Below are 17,784 nucleotides of genomic sequence, written 5' to 3' on the forward strand. Positions count from 1 at the left end.
ATGAAGCTGTGTTATTCATGCGCAGACTCTGTTAAAATAACGCTAAGTGTTCTGGCTTAACACAACACAAGGTCTGGCTAATTCCAGCCTGGGCTGGCTGCAGCTGTCAGAGGATTATTTTGCTCCTTTAGAAAACAAATGACAGTCATTTTACCCCAGTTCTTGATAGATCCTCTTTAATAGGTTCATTAGTGCAAATTTGTGCAAGCTGCAGTCTTCTGAATGAAATGCTGCCCTTTGATCTGGCTAAACTTGGTAACAACATAATATTTAGCACACTAAAAGCAGGGTCCCTTCCTAACCTGCCCTAGAAACACAGTTCACACACTGTAAAATGCAAACGTGTGCTACTTCCTGACCTTGGTTTATTAACAAAGAAAACAGCAATGAGATAATAAAGTCCTGTTGGTGCCTTGCCAGATATAGCTGCTCTGAGGGTTCCTCCCTGCAAGACTGCTCAGCCCACATCCTATATCCTCTCTCCATCTCCCTTAAATCCAACTAGGGGGAAATTATGTCCTCGGTAGAACTCCCTGAACCCTTTTTCAGGGGAAAAAACTCCTGCAAACTGGGCAGTTATTTCAGGCAAATGCCGCCATCTGGATTTTTGTTACACCAGTTCTATGCTGATAGCATTTCGTATGCTTAAATGGAGTCACTCCAGTGTAAGTGAGGGGAGAACCAGGACCATAGTTCTTTTCATTTTCAAATTGCTTTACCAATGTGCGGCTAAATTCTGTGCTGGCTTGGAGCCTTGTGGAACTTCAAAGGGTGTACACTGGCCCTCAGTGCAGAATCTGGACCAATACTAGCTAGCTTTTCCGCAGAGCTCCCTTGTGAGGCAAGCAATATTATTACCCCCATTTACAGAAGGGGGAAAACTGGGCCAGAGTGGTGAAGTTTCCATTGGCCTCAATAAGAGTTAGAATAGAACTCGGGACTTCCAGGCTGCCATTCCTGTGATCACGCAACTAGACAGTACCCCTCTACATTTATTGTATTGTGTATGCAGCTGAGGCTGTGTATCTAGATCAATAAATTGGAAGAATGTATTTCCCTGGCCCTACATACCCTCTCTCTTACAGTGTCTTGGGACTGGTTCAATAGTCTTTTTAAAAACCCTCTCGTTTTGAAATGACCAACCGACTTTCTCTTTAGTTGCACAGAAATACCGATAAGAAATGCGGGTTCAATCCTGCAAGAGACTGAGCGCCCTCAATTCCCATCACTTCGTGGAAAGCGGGAATTGAGGGCGCTCAGCACCTCACAGGAGGCAATTGGCACCTTGTAGGGCTGGCCTTTAAGGGTATGTCTACACTGCAATCAGGAGGGATGCTTGCAGCCCGGATAGGTGCCGCGAGCTTGCTTAAAATCACTGTAGTTGCAGTGGCGTGGGCGGCGGCGTGGGCTAGTTGCCCGAGTACTATTCTCGCCTCCCTCCCCCAGCCCCGCTCCAGACTCAAGGTATGTATTCGCCACGGGCTAGCCCTCCCCACACTGTTATTTTTAGCAATCTAGCTCGATCCAAGCTAGCTTGGCTATGCCTACCCATGCTGTCCAGCTGGAAGTGGCGAGTAATGGATGGTTACAAGGGTCGGTTTGCTTTGCCCGTGTGTGTGTGTGTGTGTGTGTGTGTGTAAATGAATGTGTGAGAAAGTGGGAGGGTGAGTGAGAGGGTGGGATGTGAGACTAGAAATGCTTCATTATCTGTCCTTTATGGAAACTACCGCCTCATTTTTTTTTTTTGCAGGAAACCACACGTGTGATTAACAGTTACCAGGCACCGGCTGCTGGGCAGCTTGGGGTCTCGGATTCTTCTTTTTCTCACCCATCAGCTCTGACCCTTAGCTCAAGCAGAACCTTTGCATTAAGGCTTTCATTATAAATCAGATGTAAGCACTGACTGTGGACCGCAAGTGAGTTAGTGTCCTCATGGCCCACAATCATGTGCAGAAAATAGAGAGAGATGCGGGGGGGGGGGGGGGGGGGGGAAGCCATCTGCGATATACATCTCAGTCACTCAATCATCTAGTTTTGCACTCAAATTGCTCAAGGCAGGGAACGCAAAGTATTAAGATAAGTTGACTTCAGAGTAGATTTGGTCATAGGTAGGACACACAGACACCCCCCCCTCCGGTAATAAACGCATTCAGTGGTCAGCATAAATGAGAGGGGAATTTGGTTGCTCGTTAATAACACTTAGTGCTTCCCACTTGCAGATCTGAAAGTGCTTCACAAAGGAGGTTAAGCCCCAGTACCCTCATGTGACTGCTGGGAACCAACCCCCCGAGAGAATGAAGTGATTATGACTTTCCAAATGACACTGGAGACCAGCTGGGAATCTAAGATGATCTCTCGGCTTCCACTCCCCTGCCCTGCCCACTGGACAACACAACTTCCCCACTGGATAACAGAGACTTCTGGGCCACACCTATTAAGGAAACACCATGTTTTGTGGTATGCTGCTATGCCATGGAGCCCTCTCAGTTCCCTTTCTCATTGTGTCACATTGCGTCAGTGCTTCCATCTTGATCTGATTTCTCCTTCGTACCCACAAATTCATTTACAGCTGTTTCCAGCACCTCTTTCGCACTTTCATCCATCTGAGATGCAGAGAGGAATGCTGCGTGGGTGGCAGTCCCTACCGCTGACAGCAGCTGGGCATCGAATCTAAGAAGAGTAGACAGAGGGAGATGTGAGCAAGATCTGATTCAACAGAGCCCAAAGACGCTGCTAGTGCTTCATCTCAGTACTTGCTTGCCTAGGCAGCACAAGACACAGGCATCACTTAAGGGCTTAAATGCTTTGCGTGCTCTCTGTGCAGGGGCGACTTGCCCATGGTCACACAGGGAGACTAGGGACTGATCCCAGATATTCTGAGTCTTAGTTCTGTGCCTTAACCACGTGGATGGCTGAGAGGGCGAATTATGGGCTAAGGAACGTCTAGCTGGTTTGAAACGAACCAGTGGTGGTTGTGATGGAAAAGCACTTACCTGCCGGCCTACGTGAAATGGGTATCCACAATACAAAAGCAACACTGCACATGTCACCGACTAGCTAATTGAAGTGAGGCCTAACTCTTGATGGCATTTCTCTATCTCTTCTGCCCTGACTTTGAAATTTCCAATCAATTTCAAGGAAAGCTGGAGGCATCGCTGGGTAGAACCCTATTGATCCCGATGGCAACTGGGAAACCTGACCGCTGCACCCGGTGCCCACTTGGTGCGGCAGGCAGAGGGGCATTGTGACATCAGCGGTAACTCAGCCAGTCATCATCCCCTCCCTCCTGTTATTTTCATACTTCAGTCCACTGTTGAAATGAGTTGGCAAATGAATGCGGGTTGGGGATTAAGGTGCTTTACCAGAGTTGGGGCTCTGGGGGGGTTCAGAACCGGAATATCCGGGGCTGCTTCGGATCAGGAGCTGTATTGGCTGAGTGGGAGGAGGCGGGAGGTTTGTCCTGTGACTCCCTCTTTGCCTGGCTCAGGTAGGATCATTTACCTCTGCCCAGTCACAACTGTCTTAGTTCCTCTAACCAGGGCCCGTTTGGTGCTGCAAGCAGAGAGCTTACTTGAGGGAGCGAGGGATGACTGGTTGAGTTACCTCTGATGTCACAATACTACTGTTCTGGCCCCTCTGCCTGCAGCACCACTTGGGCCCAGTTAAGGGGAGGTTGTTGCTGTGAAACCAATAAAACAACAAGAGAAGAATGGGAGCGGCTTCGATGACGTAACAATACAATGTCGGTTTAGTGGCAGAATTCTGTAAAATTGCTACAGATTGAGGGATACAGACTGTATTCCTGCCCCTCCTGCCATCCCTGCATGAATCCGTGAGCCTCGTGTTACTATTACAGTTAGGTTAATTCTTGTGTGGCGCAATAGTGAGTATTTTAGCGTAACCCTAAATGCAGATGGAACTTCATCTGTTACATAGAACTTTTCAAATGCAGTTGAGGCTCAATGGATTATTCGCTGGTCTAAATAGCTAGACCTTCATAGACTTCAATGTTTATTTCATAGACTATCAGGATTGGAAGGGACCTCAGGAGGTCATCTAGTCCAACCCCCTGCTCAAAGCAGGACCACTCCCCAGACAGATTTTTGCCCCAGATCCCTAAATGGCCCCCTCAAGGATTGAGCTGACAACCCTGGGTTTAGCAGGCCAACGCTCAAACCACTGAGCTATCTTCCCTCCTCCCCCCCCCCCCATACTTCAGTGGAAGCCTTATTAAACCCTTTATGTAAGTTTCATTTGCATATTTGCAATTCAGTGTCCGCTATGAGCGTTCTGCTTTTGAAGACCTCTGATAAAACCTGACTAGATAACCCATGAGTACAAACAAACAGACAAATCAAGTGTGTTTTGACCATGGCAACATATAACTCTGGCACACAGTTGGCATTTCTTGGTAAACAAAATCTAAACGGAACAGTTTGTTCTCATTAAAATGTAAGCCTATACATTGTAATAATGAACTGACCAGTCTCTCTCCCTGTCTCTGCTATATTTTGTATCTTAATAAGGGAACCCTCTGAGAGTGGGGGCATCTTTTTTTTCACCCTACAAAACTTCTGCTTAGAACTGACATTAAATGACAACTGGAACTGCAATCTGCAGTGTAGTGAAATGAGTGGGGACTTTCATTCTCCGTTGCTAGACACGGAGTTTCATTACCTCTTACTTCACAGTGGGAGAGATTGTGGCTTTCAGCACAGCCTCAGCAAGGAGGGGTGTGGGAGCTGTACCACCCCAGAAGTAGCCTTTGGAGGCACTGTGATCGCTGAGTCACAATTCTGTCACTTCTTCCTATAGGTGGAGTTGGTGTAGCGATTGGGTGCTGGCCTCTATCAGCAGCTAATGACACTCACCCCCAGTCAGCTGAGCCGTGCAGGCCATTGAATGGGAGTGGTCTAGCTGCAGCTTTGTCTGTATGCCTCTATACCTGCCCTAGAGGGGAATAGGTGTATGCATAGACCGTCATACTCCAGCACCCCTGGACCTAACGTGCCATCTTACCCCTGCATGCCTACAAAGGGGTATAAGGTCTACGTTCCCCTCCCATCCCTAAATTCAACCCTGGTATAACTCCTCAGGGAATTTGGCCCCTGATGTTTTGTACAATTACTGTTCACACCAATCAAAGAGGCAGGGCCTCCTTGTGTGAGGTACAGTACAGACCAAAGACAAGGAAGACAGTCCAAGAGAGCGACCCTTTTATTTCTCTCCTGTTTTCTGGAACAGGATCTTTGAAGACGTATCTCCGGAGATGGATTTTTTGGGGAGTGATATTATTCTACCAGTGGTGGTTGGGTTTTTTTGGCAGCGCTTTGTCTGGAGATTTGGTCCTGGCAGCATATTGGTATCCTAAGGCTATCTAATTATTTTGCTTCTGTAGGCACACCTAGAGGACGTGCTCCATCTGAACGCAATGGCAAAACTCCCATTGACCTCACCCATGCAGGGTCTGGCCCTGATAGCACTCGGCAGAAACCAATTCCACAGTCAAACACTAGGCCCCAGTCTTGCAAGACACAGAGCACCCTGGCAGAAGCTAACGAATGTGCAGGATCAGGCTCTCACATACTTAGCACAGTATGCTCTGACATTTCATTCCCCAGTGCCTTTGTCACAGAACCCCAGAGAAGTAGTTAATTTTGGATATTACAGATGGTGCCAAAGATTCATCTTCCCTGGAGCTTTTGTGTTTCTTAATTTTAGTTGATTGATTACAATGACTTGGCTATTACTGTTTTGAAGGGAACATTCTCCCCCTCTCTCCCCCCCGGTTGGTTTCAGTTATACAGAATACTCCTGGGGCAGGAAAATGTCACAGCAGACAAATTGTTTCTGGAGAGGCTGCCATAAGGACCCAACGGCAGAGGCGAGATGTTCTGTAACGACACATCCCCGGTGAAATGCCATGTTCCCAGTTTAGCTGGTGCCCGTGGGTGGCCCAGGGTGCTGCTGGTCAGCATTGAGGTGTGTTGCTTGAACTGTGCTGGGGAAACAAAACACATCCTATGGTCCTGATCCAAAGCCCAGTGAAATCAGTGAAAAGACTCTCATTGACTTCAATGGGTTTAGGATCAGGTCCTGTGTGTGACTCTAACTCTCCTATCGTTGTTGTTTTGTCAAGGTTTCAAAGCTATTTTTCGGATTGTTCTTTTCCATCAGAAAAACTGTATTGCAAACAAGACAGTCCTAATAGTTCTCTTTCACAGCAAAGGCGTTTTGATTTGCCCGTTTTGATTTGCCGATGGTAATAGCCTTGAATGAGGACGATATTGAATGACTGGCAAATAAAATAGCGTCCCACAGAATTAAGGTCCAGCGAGTTCTAAGAAACTTTGCACAGCCACCGCGTCTAGCAGAGGAGTTTATTACTAGCAGGTGCCATTCGGATGTCCTTTGCTTTTGGTGTTTGTTTGGAAATCCTTAAGCCTAAGGCTATTCAGATTCCTGTTGGTTGCTGCCCTGAGTAATTCTGTGTATTTGGATCCAGCCTATGAGAGAGTCTGCAGTAGTGTCCTGAAGGCACAAATGAAATTTCTCTGTTTGGGGTCTGATTGAATTACCCAAACCTATTGGATGGAAAGGCTCCTGTTGTTATGATAGGTGCTGTGCAAACATGGTGAGAGACCGGCCCTAATCCAAAGAATTTACAATGAAAACAGCGAAGACTGACAAAAGGTGGAGACAGAAGACGAGGCACAGAGGGGGGGAGTGACTTGCCAAGGTCACACAGTAAATTGTGACAGAGCCAGGAACCGAGTCCAGATCTCCTGCTTCCCAGTCTGGTGTCGTCATCCCTAAACCACACTGACATTAACGGGCTTTGAATCAGGCCCTAAATTAGCAGTGGCTTCACTTGTCTACTGTCCCCTTACTTTCTATTTATACATCACGTACTTGTAAATGTAAGGATTGGAATTCAGGATAAACCAGTAATAATTGCAGCTTAAAACCCTTTGAGCTTAAGTTCTTAGAACAAAACTGCTTGTTTTCTTTCTTCAGTGAGCTGCTGTTTCTGGCGAGGTTGCTAGGGATCTGTTGGTGTTTCGTGCTGCTTCAGTCGGTACAATAACAAATAGTTAGACTGCAGTAGTGTAAAAAATATAAATTCCTCTAGTGCACATAGATGTTCCAGCAGATTCTTAGCTGGTGTAACCAATGGAGGAGCATTGCCAATTTACACCCCCTGAGAGCCAGCCTGGGTTCACCCGTTTATTCATATATTGCCGGTGTGCCTGGCCATCAGGCCTATCTTCAGTGTCTTGAGCCTGGGAGGAGGAAGAATTTTTTCTTCTTGAGGATGCTACTGTTCCATTTTCTTCTTCCATAGATGTACTAAAGCTGTAACTCCTTCAGGGCAGTTGTGACACTATTCTTGCTGTCTGGGTATGCAGGCGCTGCTAACGCCTGGAGGAGAATTTAGCATCCTTGGAGACGATGGAGATCTGTCATTTAAAGTCATAGGGCCAGACTTCATTTTGCTCCACTGGTGTAAATCCAGTGCAACTCCAGAGTCAATACGTTATTCTGGATTCACGCTGGTGCCACTGAGATCTGAATTTGACCCTTCTGCTGTTATTTTTAGCAACAAAGCGCAAAGCCCCAGCAAATAAAAATCTCATGCAGATGCTAACTGGGCCAAATTCTGTAGTTCCATTGACTTCAGTGGGAGTTTTACTCGAGTAAGGAGTTAGGGTTAGGGGATGTGGCTATTTGGTATTAAGGATTTAAGTTCTATTTCCCCTTGTTGTTCCTTTTAAGATATCTAGTGCAAAAAGGGTGCAATTTTATATATAAGCTTAATCTATGTATTCCGGGCTCTGGTTAACTGGTAAAAATCTAGAGCAACTCCACTGACTTCAATGGAGATTCTCTGGATTGACACCAGTGTAACTGAGAGCAGAATTTGGCTTTTCGGTTTATACCTGAGAGGCATGATTGGGTGGAATAAATGATGCCAGTGTTTTGAGACTCTGTATGAGGTTTTTTTTTTTTTTCCTCAGCATGTTTTGTGTATGTGTGTTAAATATACACACTCATGCAGATAGGTACATATGCATATTTTCTGGCTGTGCAAGTGCACTCAGAGGGCCAGACCCTCAGAAGGTATAAATGAGCATATCTCCATTGAATTCAGTGGGATTATACTAATTTATATCAACTGAAGATCTGCCCAAAGTATTTAAGGCTGGGTCTACACTACCCGCCTGAATCGGCGAGTAGAAATCGACCTCTCGGATCAATTTATCGCGTCCCAATGGGATGCGACAATCGATCCCCAAATCGATGCTCTTACTCCACCAGCGGAGGTGGAAGTAAGCGCCGTCGACGGGAAGCCGCAGAGGTTGATTTTGCCGCCGTCCCTACAGCGGGGTAAGTCGGCTGCAATACGTCGAATTCAGCTACGCTATTCGCGTAGCTGAATTTGCGCATCTTAAATCGACTCCCCCCTGTAGTGTAGATGTAGCCTAATACAGTGTCTGGCTTTTACTCTGTTAGCCTTATATCAGCGACTCTGGCCCAGCACAGAGCCTGGTGGGGAAGGGGAAAGGGTTACTTTGCATTCTGAATTCATTCTCTGTAGGCTAGAACATTTAATGATCCAATGAAAATTCGCTAGATTTGAAAGCAGATACTGTCTGAATACTGATCAGGGTGATGCATTCTTGCCCCTTGAATGTGTCCCCTCCTCTTTACATGTGTACTCGAGAAAAAACAGCTTTGTCCTTTGTAATATGGATCGCTGTCTGAGACGCATAAGTTTCAGTACTTCGCTGATGCTTTGGACCCTATAAGAGGAAAGTGTGATTCGAACAGCCCCAGCTTTTACATGATGAAGAGGGAGAAGGGAAACAGTCGTTTGCCGATGAAACATCCTACTGTTTTGAACACTGAGCTTGCTTCAGAGCACAGGCCAGGCGAGAATCTATTGTACCTGGCAACGTGTAAACGGTGACAAAGGGCAGAGATGCGGAGAAGAGGGTGGTGATAGGGAAACCTTTGGTGTGATTTTCTTGATGCTGCTGCCGTTTGGTAATTTTGTTCGCAGCTAAAGTTCAACATTTACATTTAAACAGAGTTTTGAAATCAGATCATAAAAGGGCCGTAGACCACTTTTTTCCTAATATCTACTTGGTAGTTTGCAGCTATGCACTTCTTCTTTCACTAGGGCTGGGAACAGGAACTTGGGACGAGACCCGAACTGGCTGCAGGTGGGTTGGACGGTCAGACGGGAAAGTGCAATGTCCTGCTTTTGGAGTGGTATTTTTGGTGCCCTGTTATTTAAAGCTGTTGGGAAGAAGCTTTGATGGGAGTGCATGATATAGCACCCAAAGACTGACCAACCTGTTCAGTGCTATGGCTTTGTTAGGCCATCTGCAGTATCTGGATTAGAAGATAAAAGCAGAAGAGGGGAGAAGGATTATTTAGGATTGTACAAAAGGGTATAACCCAAAGAAACTGGGGATGAGAAATATGAAAGTGTAATAAGAGGAGGTGTAATCCTTCCTGTTCATTCATATTAACCTAATCCAAAGTCCACTGTAGTCAATGGTTTTGGTTTTTTTTCCATTGGGAAATCAGGCCGTAGTAGGGGTGAGCAAACTTTTTGGCCCAAGGGCCGGGTGGGGAAATTGTATGTAGGGCTATGAATGTAGGGCTGGGGCAGGGGGGTGGGGTGCAGGAGGCGGAGTGGTGGGAGGCGGCTCAGGGAAGGGGGTCGGGGGGTTGGGGTGCAGGAGGCGGAGTGGTGGGAGGCGGCTCAGGGAAGGGGGTCGGGGTGGGGTTGGGTGCAGGAGGCGGAGTGGTGGGAGGCGGCTCAGGAAGGGGGTGGGGTGCAGGAGGCGGAGTGGTGGGAGGCGGCTCAGGGAAGGGGGTCGGGGGGTGGGGTGCAGGAGGCGGAGTGTGGTGGGAGGCGGCTCAGGGAAGGGGGTCGGGGGTTGGGGTGCAGGAGGCGGAGTGGTGGGAGGCGGCTCAGGGAAGGGGGTCGAGGGGTGGGGTGCAGGAGGCGAGTGGTGGGAGGCGGCTCAGGGAAGGGGGTCGGGGGGTGGGGTGCAGGAGGCGGAGTGGTGGGAGGCGGCTCAGGGAAGGGGGTCGGGGGTGGGGTGCAGGAGGCGGAGTGGTGGGAGGCGGCTCAGGGAAGGGGGTCGGGGGTTGGGGTGCAGGAGGCGGAGTGGTGGGAGGAGGCTCAGGGAAGGGGGTCGGGGGTTGGGGTGCAGGAGGCGGAGTGGTTGGGAGGCGGCTCAGGAAGGGGGTCGGGGGGTGGGGTGCAGGAGGCGGAGTGGTGGGAGGCGGCTCAGGGAAGGGGGTCGGGGGGTGGGGTGCAGGAGGCGGAGTGGTGGGAGGCGGCTCAGGGAAGGGGGTTGGGGGTTGGGGTGCAGGAGGTGGAGTGGTGGGAGGCGGCTCAGGGAAGGGGGGTCGGGGGGTGGGGTGCAGGAGGGGTTCGGGGTGCGGGCTCTGGCCTGGCACCACTTACTCGAGTGGCTCTGGGGTGCAGCAGCGTGCAGCGGGGCTAAGGCAGGCTCTTGGAAGTGACCAGCATGTCCGGCAGTGGCTCCTGGGGGTGGGGTAAGGTGGGGCAGGCAGCTCTGCCACATGCTGCCCTTGCCTGCGGGTACCGCCCCCGAAGCCCCCCATTGGCCGCGGTTTCCCGTTCCCAGCCAATGGGAGCTGCAGGGGGGAGGGGAGGGCGGTGCCTGCAGGCAAAGGCTGAGCATGGAGACCTCTGACCCCCCCCCTCCCCCAGGGGCTGCAGGGACGTGGTGCCGGCTGCTTCCGGGAGCAGCGTGGGGCCCGGGCAGACAGGAGCCTGCCTTAGCCCCGCTGCGCCACAGGGCTGGCAATACCGCGGGCCTGAGCGAAAGCCCTGACGCGCTGTAGTTTGCCCTCCTTGACATAGGCCCTTATGGAAAAATCCTATAGAACTTAATAGGGATGAAATTAATAGGGTTTTACAGAAATTTAATTGGGTTCCATTAAATCTTTTACAAATCTATAGGGCCAGATCTTCAGTTGGATGAAATCAACAGCCATGTTCTGATTCACACCAGCTGAGGATCTGGTCCTAACTGAGTTTAATACCAGTGGGTGAGGTCCTTTCTATAGGTTTTTTTTTATTTTTAATCTGTCCTGTAGCATTCTATAAAAAGGCTAGAACTCTATTAAATTCCATAGGATGGCTCAGAAAACCCACAGCAAGGTGGTGGTGTTCTGTTAAATTCTATAGGGCTTTTCCCCAAGAGGAGCCGGTCATCCACTGACAGGCCTTGTTTGAACAGCGAGCTTCTGATTTCCGTGTGATGCTAAGGACAAGTTGGCATGGAAATGCCTCACTCAGCTGGTGGCACAGTGATCCCTTAACCTTGGCTTCACCTCAGGCGGCCCAAAAACCTATGTTCCACTACTAGGAGACATACGGTCCTTGCGCAGTATATTGAAAAGTGTGAGGAAAAAGGAACTGAAGTTTTCAAGTGTGTGTGTGTGTGTGTGTGTGTGTGTTTTTTTTTTTTAAAGAAGACAAGTTAACAGCAGCCGACCCAAAGGAGAAGCCCCCTCTGTAATCAGCCCTTGCACAGAACTTTAGCGCAGGCTTACAGGAAGTGGTGAGAGTGACTTTCCTCCCCCGGAGCTTGAGCTAAAGGCACGGAATAGCTGAAGGGAGCACACTTCATGCACCAGCTGTGCCCACTGGCAGAAGTGCCCCGTCTTCCTGTTCGGCTGCAAACAGTGGGGCCAGGGTATATGTGCAGCCGGGTCTGGGGGACATCGCCAGCGACGCTAGGAAGAGTGAGCACTGCCAAGCAGCCACGATGTTTCATAGGAAACGCAGCGTCTCGTTCGGAGGTTACGGATGGTGGGTGACTTTTACCATTCACTTTGTGGGGCAACGGGCAGGGGGAGGGGCTTTTTCTTCCGTCTTCGGTTTCTCTGAGGTAATTTAAAGGGGAAAACCCTTTGGTGTTGATCGTGTCCTGCTTTGAAGTAGAACCTGCAAAGGAAAGTATCTTCCTTGTGCATTGTGAGAAGGGAAATATCTGAATGCTTTTGATTTAGACCAGGGGTGGCCAACCGGAGAAGGAGCCAGAATTTACCAATGTACACTGCCAAAGAGCCACAGTAATAGGTCAGCAGCTCCCCCACCCCACTCCCAGCGCCTCCCGCCCACCTGCAGCCCCGCTGATCAGCACCTCCTGCTCCCTCTCCGCACCTCCCAATCAGCTGAGGAGCGGAGAGGGAGGAGCGAGGACACTGCAGGCTCAGGGGAGGGGGTGGGAAGGGGTGGAGTGGGGGCAGAGCCAGGGGTTGAGCAGTGAGCACCCCCGGCACATTGGAAAGTTGGCGCCTGTAGCTCCAGCCCCGGAGTCGGTGCCTAGACAAGGAGTCGCATATTAACATCTGAAAAGCCACATGTGGGTCTGGAGCCACCGGTTGGCCCCCCCTGATTTAGGGACTTGGTTTTCTTTGATTCCCCTCCTGAGATTTGAAAGGGGGCAGCCTCTCTTAGCGTAGCGGTTTGGTGCTTTACAGTCCATTCACCTTTTGGCACAAACACATTGTTCACGTAAATGCAAAATTGCAAGGAGAGATCTGCATGAATTTCTAGTAGCTCCTCACTAGGTGTGTAATCTGTAGTAGCAGGGATGCACTGTGTAATGCTGTAGTTAACCCAGCTATTTAGTGTCTCTGTCTCTTCCCCTTTCTTCTTCTAATAAATAGAGTATTGTGGTTTCAGTATACATGGAGAAAGAGTTTATTGCATTTCCCAGCAAGAGATAAGCTTTGAATCCATCTCCTAAACTGTATTACGTGCATCCAGGGATCTTGCCTGATTTACTATGGACGCTGAGTCCAGGATGGGTTGTCAGTGACTGCTTGATTGCTGTACTCTTTATCCTTACTAGTTAGTGCTGGACTTGTCACCTGTCTCCTGATTTAAAGAAGCACATTCCTTTCCCCAGGGATATGTTGCTGTATGAGGGACTGATTGATATTACAATTTAATACCCTCTTCCCTGCTTCTAAGAAGTCCAAGTGTGGTATGTTGCGATCAGGCCACAGCAGGTAATGGATGTTTCGCAATTTCATCATCAAACCAGTCATTAAGGTCTGTCTTCATCCACTGGACAGATGTAGCTTGGGCAGAAGAAGGTTCCCTTCAGGCCACCCTGCAAAAGTTGTTCATTCTAACTTCTCGGGGCAAGAGCATAGCTTACTTTTCATTGCATATTGAGTCCTGAGTCTGCTAAACCAGCGCCCGTTGTGATGTTGGTTTTACGTAGAGCTGGTCGAAAAGGTTCTGATGGAACAGTTTTCTGTCAGAAAATGCTGATTAGATGAAATCAGAATGTTTTTGAAATGTTCCTTTTTGTTAAAAAAGGTGACGAAAAATGATCCAAGTGCTTTGTTTTGATTTGATTGGTTAGATTCGTATGTTCTATATACACAACAGTTGACATAAAGCACTTTGATAAGATCATTTAGATACTTCCAGACCAAATTTTTTTAGAATATTTGTTTTGCGGGAAATTTTGACTCTTTGTTCTAATTTCAGGATGAAACTTTGAAATGTCATAATTTCCTATGGGGGAAAAAAAATCTAGGCTTTGCCTGGTTCTAGTTTTAAGGCAGCCTGGCAGTTGCCCATGAAAAACTGGATCGAAATCCCAACAAACTCATTTGATGTAGACTATCAATGTTAACCACTTCAGTCACTGACAAGCTAGCTCAAATAGAGGTTTTTCAGCTCGTGGGAGCTGGTTTCAGTTTCCTCACTAGTTTCCTGAATCATCCAGTCCTTGTTCAGATTGCGTTTCCTTTCATACCTTAGTTGATGCTATGAATGGATCTAGTACTAAGCATAGAATTAAACAACAGGTAGTCACTGCACCGTTGCAGTTTCTTTCAACAGCATGTAATGAAGGACAAAGTACCAGCTGTAACTTTGAGTTTCCTGCCTCCATCTGGCTTGTATCACCATCTAAATGCTGATTCATTTTAAACAATATTGTTATGGATTTTTGTTTCTATATCTATATTTGTATCTAGATCAGTGTCTCCTTCATTCCAATATTGTCAGAAGTAGGGGAACATCTGCTAACTTATCTGGGCATAATCCATGTGGGATATGTGCTATAACACTGATTAGCAGACAGTGAAATGTGGGCTACAGGTTTTGTTGGGATGGGGGTGAGGGAGAATGGGTGCTATAGGAAAGGTCCCAAATGGGGTCGATGAGAGAAACACCACTGTTCCATACATCATTGGAAGATTTAGCAGGCAAGGTTAATGACTTCTTGGCAGCTGTTCAGAATTAAGGCTTCAGTAATACTAATACTTGGCTTATGCAGAGCATCTTTCACACGATTAGGCCTGAGTTTAGTGCATCAGATCCTTTGACTCCTCTTTCTGTTGTACCACTCTCATTCACACGGAGTAGTGCTTACTCGCATCCCATTGAAATCCATGTGACAATGTGTGAGTCTGTACGACTTTGCCTGCAGAATCAGGCCCTCTGATAGTATCTGTTGCATGACAGAGCACTCTTCTATTATAGGGTTGCCAACTTTGTAATATTTAAAAATCAAGACACTCCAGTAGTAGTGCTAAAACCTCCCCTTCCCCCTGAGGCCCTGCCTCCCCTTCACTCCTCTTTCCCCCTCCCTCCATTGCTCATTGTTTTTATCCTCCTGCCCTCCCTGCGGGGTCAGGAGCAACTCATCTACAGAGCTGGGGCTGGGAGCTGCAGCCACACAATGCAGGTAGGAGGTGGCCCCGGCTGAGTAGGGTCTGTTGCGGGTGATGATTCAGTGCCTCCTCGCCTCCACCGCCCACAGTAACCAGACATTGGGTGTCTGGTCCGTAGATCTGACTGGATATCATCAGGTCCCCTTTTCGACCGGACTTTCCAGTCGACAACCGGACACCTGGCAACCCTACGTTCTAAGGGCATGAGGTTATATAACTTCATTCCTGGAGCTGATATATAACTGATCTGTATACTCCATAAGGTATGAGGGGAAGGGGAAGGTTGAATTCTAATGGGACTCGTGGAGTAAAAGGTTAATCAAAGGAGTAAGGGTAGTAAGCAGGGCTTTGAATATATATATATCACTTTAATTTAATTAAACAGGAAGCTTTAAGAATCATGAGCCCTGAGAATAAGGTTTGCAGGAGCCCCTGATGTAGCAGTGTGATGTGTCTCCCTCTGCTTGTGCGAACCTCACTGAGCTGATAGTGATCTTTTCTGATCTTACAACATTAGATGACATCTAATGAGGAGCAGCCTTGTGAATTTGGAGTGACACTTATAGACTCAAGTTCACATAATGCCATTGCAGCAACTTAGGTCAGAAATCTAGGGGGCACCCCACAAGCTGAAGTCTCTGGGAGCGGTGGATGCTCAGCTCTTCACCGAATCAGGCCATTTTTAGAAAGAACATTGGAATGGCCACGCGGGATCAGTCCAGGGATCTTCTAGCCTCGTATTTTATCCCTGACAGTAGCCAGCAGCAGCTGTTGCAGAGGAGGATGCTAAAAGTGCTGCCGACGGCAGTTATGGAACTTTTCAACAGGGAAGATTCCTAATCCACAATAGTTATGGCATTGGCTTAAGCACTGAATCATGAGGCTTTATAACCTCTCCAAAACCCTGATTTGTTTCCTTAATATTCATGATGCTAACTCTGGGTATTCTTGTTATCCACACAAATGACCGTAGATGGATGTAGATGCTGTCTTCTGAAACTCACGTCGGGGAAATCTGGCTTTAGGATTTACTGTGGCAGGAGAAATCTAGCAGCTTCTGAAGCCAATGGGAGTAAGTAGCGCAGGATCAGGCTCTCTGTAACCATTGTAGTTCAATGAATTGTATGTGATACTGTTGATTTCCAAAACTGACATTTGGCTGAATGTTAAGTTAAAAAGACAACCATGCCTCTGTGTTTGTTTACTAGACAGGAAGTGATCTGCTAATTCACCCAACACCTGTATCTATCTATCTTACCACAGTAGTATATCTGTACATCTTGACAGACACACCCTTTGTGTGGGAACCCCGTGAACGAGATTTTACCATCAGGGAGGTTACTCAGCCAGACCTGAACTCCTCTTCGAGCACTCAACGATTTCCAGCACTGGGCCTAACACAGATGCGATTTTCTTTTCTGTCTGCAATATTTTTTTGTACAGAATAAATGTGTCTGTTGGCCAGCTCCAGGGCTCTTTGCAATTACACCACAGCTTTCTGCTCTGTTTCTGTTGGTGATACCTAGTCAAAGGGCTGGACAAATCTTAACGAACTGAATCCTGTGGTGGGGAATTATTATTTTTTCCATTTCACAGAAAGGAAGAAGCAGCCAGGGTTCATATGATAGACTCCTGATATGCTCTTACCTGCTTTCATTCTCTTCCCTGCTCCCCGCCTCCGAGAGCTGGCTGTGAACAAGCACTATTTTGATGATCTTTTCGCAGGCTGATGCCAATGGAGACTGGCCTGGAAGTGAATCACTCCACAGCCCCCCCCCCCGTCTGTTTCTCTTGCATCATGAAAGCGAGGGCTGCTACCAAGCTTCTGAGTGAATGCTAGGGGAGCATGCGTCAGTGTGGGACACATCCTTGCTTCTGCCTCCGTGGCTGCGTAAGGACCCATTGGCCACGGAACCACTGTGTATTTGCTGTGCAATGGGTGGCACCGTGTGTGTGTTAGGATTTGGGGGAGTCCTGCAGGCAGGGTACTTGCACTGCAACACATGGTGGGGACCGTGTGGTTCTGCACCACACGCAGGCTCATATAAAGTGTGAAGGCTACTGATTAAAACAGGTCCCAATTTTAGCCCCCTTGAAACTGTGGTTTCCTTAAGAGCAGTTGTTTTTCTATGAAGCAAAACAACAGCGACAGACTTTTTCCTTCTTGCATTTGCATCGGTATGAAATCCACTTGCTGCAGCTCTGCTGGGTTGTCTATGAATATTTCAGCACAGATCCTTTAGGAGTTAACGGTCTCATTTACCCACAGTGCCCTTGGCTCATTTGCATCAGTAAAACGTTTAGGCAACAGAAATTTGCACCCCAAAAAAGATGCTTTAAGGTTCAACTTGCTTTACCAGGACCTGAGAACAGCATTATCACATAATAATGAATAATGCCTTTAAATCTGCCTTGCATGGAGCTAATCCAGGAGTGTGAAACTCCTGGCATGCTTTATCTTAGAAACAACAATGTGCCCACTCTTTGGGAGCGGAGAGTCTGAGCAGATGTTAAGGGGAAATGGTTAAATGACTGACGAGCCCATTAAGCCTACAGGGAGATGTCCATTAACTTCAGTGAGACCTGGAGCCAGGGCTCTCAGATTCCAGATCATGGATCTGATCCTGCAAGCCTGACTCGGGAAGGAGCTCTTGCTCAGGGGAGGAGCCCCATTAGCGTCAATAGATTGAGCCCTGTGGGCTGCAACCCACTAGTGCAGGGGTTCCCATGAGCTGTGTGAGTCTGTGACGGTGGCGGTCGGGAAGGCTGAGGGGGCTAACCCGTAGTATGGAGAGAGGCTTAAGTCTTACTTGGGCACTCTGCCCCCAGGCCATCACCTTGCCCCACCTCACCTAGCGAGACCCCCCCCCCAACCCCTGCCCCTCAGAGGGGATGAATGCCACAAACTGCCCACTGTTTGCATATTAACTATGCCTGCACCCTGCATGGGGGCACTGGGACACGAGGCTCCCTGTACTCTTTCCCCCCCTTCCAGTTGCCCCCCAACACAGAGTATAGGCATAACGT

General features: G+C 48.2%; 1 protein-coding gene across 4 annotated transcripts in view; it reads left to right on the top strand.

Moving 5' to 3' along the window:
* Window positions 1–17,784, top strand: part of RAP1GAP2 (RAP1 GTPase activating protein 2) — a 301,497-nt gene that overhangs the window by 78,348 nt on the left and 205,365 nt on the right. The window contains exon 1 of one of the 4 annotated variants that reach the window (XM_065573326.1): window positions 11,685–11,866. The exons of the other annotated variants lie outside the window; for them this stretch is intronic. Within the exon in view, the coding sequence (XP_065429398.1) occupies window positions 11,823–11,866 (44 nt within the window). The 5' untranslated portion in view covers window positions 11,685–11,822. Of the gene's footprint in view, window positions 1–11,684; window positions 11,867–17,784 lie in introns of those variants that run through there. 4 annotated transcript variants of the gene reach the window in all.

Source organism: Chrysemys picta, chromosome 19 (assembly GCF_011386835.1).
Source record: "Chrysemys picta bellii isolate R12L10 chromosome 19, ASM1138683v2, whole genome shotgun sequence".
Taxonomy (NCBI): Eukaryota; Metazoa; Chordata; order Testudines; family Emydidae; genus Chrysemys; species Chrysemys picta.